This window comes from Diabrotica virgifera, chromosome 1, assembly GCF_917563875.1.
Source record: "Diabrotica virgifera virgifera chromosome 1, PGI_DIABVI_V3a".
Classification (NCBI taxonomy): domain Eukaryota; kingdom Metazoa; phylum Arthropoda; class Insecta; order Coleoptera; family Chrysomelidae; genus Diabrotica; species Diabrotica virgifera.
The window spans coordinates 205,449,658-205,456,640 of record NC_065443.1 but is presented as its reverse complement, the minus strand read 5'-3'; the positions used below and the strand labels follow the sequence as shown (position 1 = coordinate 205,456,640).

The 6,983-nt window shown below is 33.4% G+C and overlaps 1 protein-coding gene across 3 annotated transcripts in view; it reads left to right on the top strand.

Moving 5' to 3' along the window:
- Positions 1-1,585: 1,585 nt before the first annotated feature.
- Positions 1,586-6,983, top strand: part of LOC126881859 (PHD finger protein 14) — a 129,655-nt gene continuing 124,257 nt past the window's right edge. Inside the window, exons 1-2 of one of the 3 annotated variants that reach the window (XM_050646506.1) lie at positions 1,586-1,667; positions 3,151-3,315. In XM_050646506.1, coding sequence (XP_050502463.1) covers positions 1,601-1,667; positions 3,151-3,315 — 232 coding nt within the window. In that variant the 5' untranslated portion in view covers positions 1,586-1,600. Of the gene's footprint in view, positions 1,668-2,616; positions 2,771-3,150; positions 3,322-6,983 lie in introns of those variants that run through there. The other 2 variants (XM_050646499.1, XM_050646517.1) reach the window with 2 other exon arrangements.

Below are 6,983 nucleotides of genomic sequence, written 5' to 3'. Positions count from 1 at the left end.
GTCAATTTTGTGACCTGTATGAAGATGGTGTTGGCCTAGGGCTGAAACTGAATCGGAATTGCGAACAGATATGGAATGTTCATAAATCCTATTTTGGATTCTACGATTGGTTTGTCCTATGTAAGATCGGGGGCAGTCTGCACAAGGAATTTCATAAACTCCGTGTTGTTCATTTGGAATGTTGTCTTTGACGGATCGGACAAGAGATGAAAGTTTTTGTTGGGGGGTAAATACTGTTTTTATTCCTCGTGGTTTAAGAATTCTGTCGATTTTGTCAGTAACACCTTTGATAAAGGGAAGAAAAGCTTTCGTATGATCAGGATCTAACTCTTTGGGTTGTGATTGAGCGGGAGATTGAAGTTTATGGATGCTCCTATCGATGTGATTTTCGCGGTAACCGTTTTGGATGAGGGCTTGTTTTAAAGAAGAGAGTTCAGTAGATCTACTTGCATCATCTGAAAGACGGATTGATCTGGAGACAAGAGTATTAATGACTGAATTAATTTGAGAAGGTGGGTGATGAGAGTTGCCATGCAAGTAGCGGTTGGTATGGGTGGGTTTTCGATAAACAGAGTGATGAAAACCTTGTGATTGGTTATTCTTAATAAGAACGTCGAGAAACGGTAAGGATGAGTTAGTCTCCATCTCCATCGTGAACTGGATACTGGGATGTATACCATTCAGATGGGTCTGAAAAGACGCTAAAGCATCCCTGCCGTGGGGCCAAATGACGAATGTATCGTCAACATATCGTAGCCAACATGTGGGTTTGAGCGTAGATGTGGATAAAACAAGCCCTCATCCAAAACGGTTACCGCGAAAATCACATCGATAGGAGCATCCATAAACTTCAATCTCCCGCTCAATCACAACCCAAAGAGTTAGATCCTGATCATACGAAAGCTTTTCTCCCCTATATCAAAGGTGTTACTGACAAAATCGACAGAATTCTTAAACCACGAGGAATAAAAACAGTATTTACCCCCCAACAAAAACTTTCATCTCTTGTCCGATCCGTCAAAGACAACATTCCAAATGAACAACACGGAGTTTATGAAATTCCTTGTGCAGACTGCCCCCGATCTTACATAGGACAAACCAATCGTAGAATCCAAAATAGGATTTATGAACATTCCATATCTGTTCGCAATTCCGATTCAGTTTCAGCCCTAGGCCAACACCATCTTCATACAGGTCACAAAATTGACTTTGAAAACTCCAGAACCATAGCCCCCATCCGCTTCTATAAACAAAGGATTATCCGAGAAGCCATAGAAATCGAAAAACGGCCAAGTTGTCTCAATAAAAGAGATGACGGCATCCGTTTACCTTCGACTTGGAGACCCCTCCTAAAGAAAACATCGTCCGCTCCATCTACAAATACAATTCCAGCCGTCAAAAATCTTCGCGCCACTCCAAATAGTCTTCGCGCTAATTCCCACTCCGCCACGTCATCGACAGCCACGTCAGTCACATCAGTCCACGGTATAAATGACCGCCCCAGCGTCAGCAACAACAGTATTGCAGTGAGTAGTGAAGTAGTGAGTAGTGAGTGTAGTGTCTGGAGCCTCAGGAGACTGAGACCCCGGAAGCCCTGAAGATGACGTCAGAGAGGACGTCGAAAGCTCGGCCTAGAAACCAACGACGCGGTTCAACCCGGAAGCCTGGTGAGTTTAATTTTAATATTAATTCTTTTGTTGATATTGATTTTAGCTTTAAGTTTCATTGTATTAACCGCGGAAACCTTTCCGAACATATATATATATATATATATATATATATATATATATATATATATATATATATATATATATATATATATATATATATGATGGAATTATATATAATTTTTTGATGGAATGTGTCTAAAGATATTCAACCTCTCATCTTTACCGATGAGCCCAGGGAGGTTGAAGAGGGCGAAACACATTTCTGAGAACTGGTGTTTGGATCTTTGATTCTATTCAGAAAAATTTTCCCAGCCCGAAATGGTGGACGTGTGAATTGTTCGTAAGGGGATTTTTCCACATTCTCTATTTCATCTGTTTTATATATATATATATATATATATATATATATTATTAAAAAAGACCAAATAAATAAATAGTACCTCTCTATGTAAATTTCTATGAAGGCTTTAAAAATATGAGATTACTTGGCCGCGTCCGTAATATAGAGGTGACCGTAGATATCAGTTCTACATAATATAATTAGTTTGGAGAATTTTAAACTGGCCGTTATTTAGAAACTGGCCGGTATTTAAAAACTGGCCGTTAGTAGAAGCACAGAATATATAACCACGTATGGTTATAGATTGTTATATAACCACATATGGTTATTTATTCTGTGGTAGAAGTGGCCTATTTTAACAGGTGGCCATTAACTCAAGTTTTACTGTATTATAAATGGCTTAAAAATCTACTGATGGCTACTGATTTTTTGAAAGCAAAACTACTGACGACATCAAAACTGGCAACTGGCAACCCTGGCCGCCTGGCCCTTCCTGTGGGCCTTGAATGATGGCTGAATACTGAATGACAGGAAGATACGAATTTTAGTATTTTCTCTAGTCGCTAAAAATTGCCTGAGGACGTCATGGTCCAGGAAAATATACCTATCTTTTTCTTTAGCGTGTGACAAAAACAATTTAACAGTTATTGTGACGGCGCAGGCTGACGCCCGGAAGTATAGGTTATGTTTTCAATATGTCATTAACTTTTCAATTTTAAAAAATTATAGCATCATTATTTCATTATTAAAATGAATACAAGTAAGTTATTTTAAGTTATATTGTTATGATAAGTGTAACTGAATATTTATTTGAATATGTACTTTCAAATTTAAAGAGGTCAAAAATCATAAAAAATATTTCAACTCTATCTGTCAAATTAGAAGATTAATTTTATAAATTTTAAATAATTACAGTGTAATATTAACAGCATGTATAACTGTTTGATTTAGTTTTTTGTATTGGATTTTTTATGCATATACATTGATTTTATTTTTAATAAATATTTTGTAGATTTTCTCTCATAAAGAATACAAAAATATTACATTAACTTTTAAAATTTTAATAAAGATGATCATGAAATAAAAATTATATTGTTATTAAAATAATAGACTTCTCTAATTAAAAATATGTTTATGCAGTTGAAAGAGACCCTAACAAGCGAAAAGTTAAGCCTGTGGATCCAGGAGATCAAACATGTGTTTTAGACTTTGATGAAGAAAGTTCTGATGACAGCGATTTTAGAATTGAAGATCATCCAGAAGTAAGTGATGATGATGATGACTCTTTGGACAGTCAAGGTGAAGGTAATGGTGAGTTGTTAAGCAGTTACTTTATGTTTTATTTTAAGTTTAGTTAGCCTAAGGATGGTAGAAGTACAATAAAATTTTCGTTAACCGAAACCTCTTTAACTGAAACATTGTTTAACCAAATCAGCTGACAGTTTCAATATTTTGTCAATAAAAAGCAAATTTTTATCGCAAAGCAGAAACAATTCGATATTAATTTGTCAACATCGTCAACATTGCTTTAATGCAATTAAATATACAACACAAAACGAAATCACATCACAGTATTTTTTAACACCAACTTTGACCAAGAATACTATGTAATTTGATTCAAGAAGAATACAAAAAACAATGTTATTTTTAACTGAAATTCTTGTTATCTGAAACAGCCTCCATCCCAATTATTTCAGTTAACAGAGGTTCGACTGTATTGGTTATCATTTAAGTAATCAATTACCCCAGCAGCGGCTGGTCAGGTGAAGTAGGTGAAGGTGAGCTTCACCAAAAAATATTATTAAATTGGTACAAAAAAAAAATAAAAAATAAAAGTAGCATTATTATATCTGAATACCGAAATTAATTATATTACTCTTTTATTAATTATATCGATGGCTTAGTGTGAAAACCTCGTATCTCAATTTTTTTCGAAAATGACATTTTTGTGGTTTTAGTTTGAAAACCTTGTATCTCACCATTTACAACTGTTAGAAAAAATCCAAATACAGTAGACTATTTTCTACAGCCGAAAAAAGAAACCACATATATCAATTGCTCTCTTTATTTAGTGTGAATACCATGTATATATAACCAAGAATTTGGTACTTAATTTGAAGTGTTTGTTTGAGAGATTCTACTTGGAGAAGTGTTTTTTGTGAACAACAAAATGTAGTCCGGCATGTAGAAACATTTTATGAACCTTAAATCAAAAGATTTGTATTGTATCGACCTAGTATTTGGAGGTGTGCAATAAGCTATGAAAAATGAAAACCTCGTAAATAATAATAAACACAACCTCATTTGAGATGAAAAACACGTATATCAAGATATACGAGGTTATCATAGTTACTTGGGCAAAGGCTCTATATACTGCAAGGATATTTACGTGTTTTTCATAGTTAATATTTGTATTTAAAATTTAATAGCGATATTTAACACTTTTAGCTCTGGGCCAATATCAGATATTTGTCTCAATGTGCTCGACTTCAAAATATGTAACGTAATTTTTGTTTTTATGTTATATTATCCCTTTCGTGACCGGCTCACATGATCGTGAGCTCATGTTTATGTGGGTATCAATATCAAAATAAACATATTTTTACTACGAAAGATGATATCAATATGTTGTGTCTATCGTGTATTATTAGAATAACTGAAATTATTTAACGAATTCGCGCTTAGTTTGCAATAGAATACCCAATAAAGAAGGCTGTGTATTATGACGACAAAACCGATAAAGGTAAGTAAAAGATATCTTGTTTTTTATAAGTGTTTATGCTATTGTAACGGGGTTGTGGTATAGATAAAGTTTCAACTTCAAGATAATAAACAAGATTTAAGAAATTATTGGTTTGTTTGTAGAGATCTTGTCCCGTAAAATTTGAATATCACGATAGTGAGTTGCCGTCACACATTCAATTTTCCATACAGGAAATTAAAATACTAAATATTTATTGGTTTGACTTTTTATTAATTTTTCTATATTTTAATGATAAAAGTAGTTTTTCTAATTATTACAGGTGTGCCTCTCTTCCACGATTTGGCTCTAGAGGTGTTAAATGATGGTAACTAGTCCGAAATAGAAGATTTAGATGGCGAAAATGATGTTGCCTTTGACGTTCAGATGTTTAAAAATAACACCGATGACAAGGATATTGAAGACACTGTATTAGATGAAGAACCTGTATTGGATGAAGAACCTGTCCCTTCAACGAGCTCTTCTTCAGCAAAGAGGCAATGGAAAGACATGACATTTCAGCAAAAAATGCTTCAAAAGAAACTTCATTTTCACTCAAAAAAAATTCAGTCCTGAAAGGGTTATGCTGAAAATCAGTTTTTTGCCTCTCCTGTAAAATTGTCACTTAATGAGATACGAGGTTTTCACACTAAGCCATCGATATACTGTTTTTTAATTAATCCAAAAATTAAAAAATAATTTCAATATGCAATCCAAAAATTAAAACTAGGTCCTTGATAGTCAGGTCCTGACCTGTGCCATCTGACTTCTATGACTCGAGCAGTTCGATGAAGATGTGGATGAAGATCTCGTTTCTCGGCTGCACAAGCATCAACAAAGTGCAGCTACATTTAAAAATAAATTAGATGTATTCACCCAGACTTAAGGGCCCGCACCGCACCAAGGAATAGTAGTTGGATGCATACTATGGGTAGTATTCGTTTTTGTCCGCAAGGTTAAGACCGCAAATCAGTTCAGCTGGCTAAAGGCTTTTTAGGAGATTTAAATGATTTTGAATTTACACTTTTAACAACAGTTTTTAGCGACATTTTTCATATTATAACAGATATCGTCGGTATACTACGAAAACCAGATAAATACCGTCAAAATACCGAAATCGAGAAAAAACGGTTTTAAAGTTTAGTGCTTTATTTTGAATTAAGCGTACCAGTTGTGTTTAATATTCGATATGCTAGTGAAAGATGCATATATCAGAAATAATATTATATCATTAGTTTGAAATAGTTAAGAGACCTAGCTGATTAAACCTAAATTTAAGATCGAGGCGTGATCATTTACCTGGTTTTACCTGTAAATCAAAATGAATCACACTGTATTAAAGACACTTATCACCTTTTTACTGAATATGGTAATGGTAGATATACAGCAGTAGAAATATATTGTTGTCCGGCAAATATATATGTGCATTTAATTGGTTTTACATGCAACAGAACTTTGATTTTATGTAAGTAAGTAGCGATATATTGTTTTATTTGAAAATGAAAAGTTGGTTAGGTGTAACTTATTTGTTTATTACACAGATTATCTGCTGAATGGTAAGTCGTATCATTTATTGGGCTTTTCCTGTATGTAGAGCGTAAAAAGCTGAGAATTTTGGTATACTTAACTCAATATTTTAAAATTTGTCATTTATCTGGTTTTCGCAGTATACCGACGATATTTTATATGATGTTCTTAAAAAAATAAAAGTCCCTAAATATTAATTTTTGTAAAAATAAAAAGGACTAATAGGTGATAAAAGAAGCGAAGAATTTTTTAATTATATTTTTGATAAAGCAAGCATAAGTCATTAATGCCATGTATTAAAAAAACATGTAGGTGTGTAGTAATACAGAGCATTATTTTTTTTAAATATATTTTAATGGAAATAGATGTACGTTTTCAGGATTGTGATAAATTAAAATTCGTAAGCTTAGCAGATACAATAAAGTTTGGGTCATACAGTTTGATCATTCCTTCCGACGCTTTTCAAAATTTATTTTGCGCCTTAGGTATGGCAAAAAATTTAGACACTAAAATTCAAAGAGTTAAAAGTGAGCTCTGTCTCCTTTATGCTGACGGAAATTACAAAAATGTGAATTTGCAAGAATGGTTATAAAATTACGATCAATTAAAGACATTGTTACAGAAGCCTATAATTTGTTTGGTTCTGACAATTTCATCGACAAGCGTATCTGTAGAAAGAAGTTTTTCGTGCTTAAAAAGGTTAAAA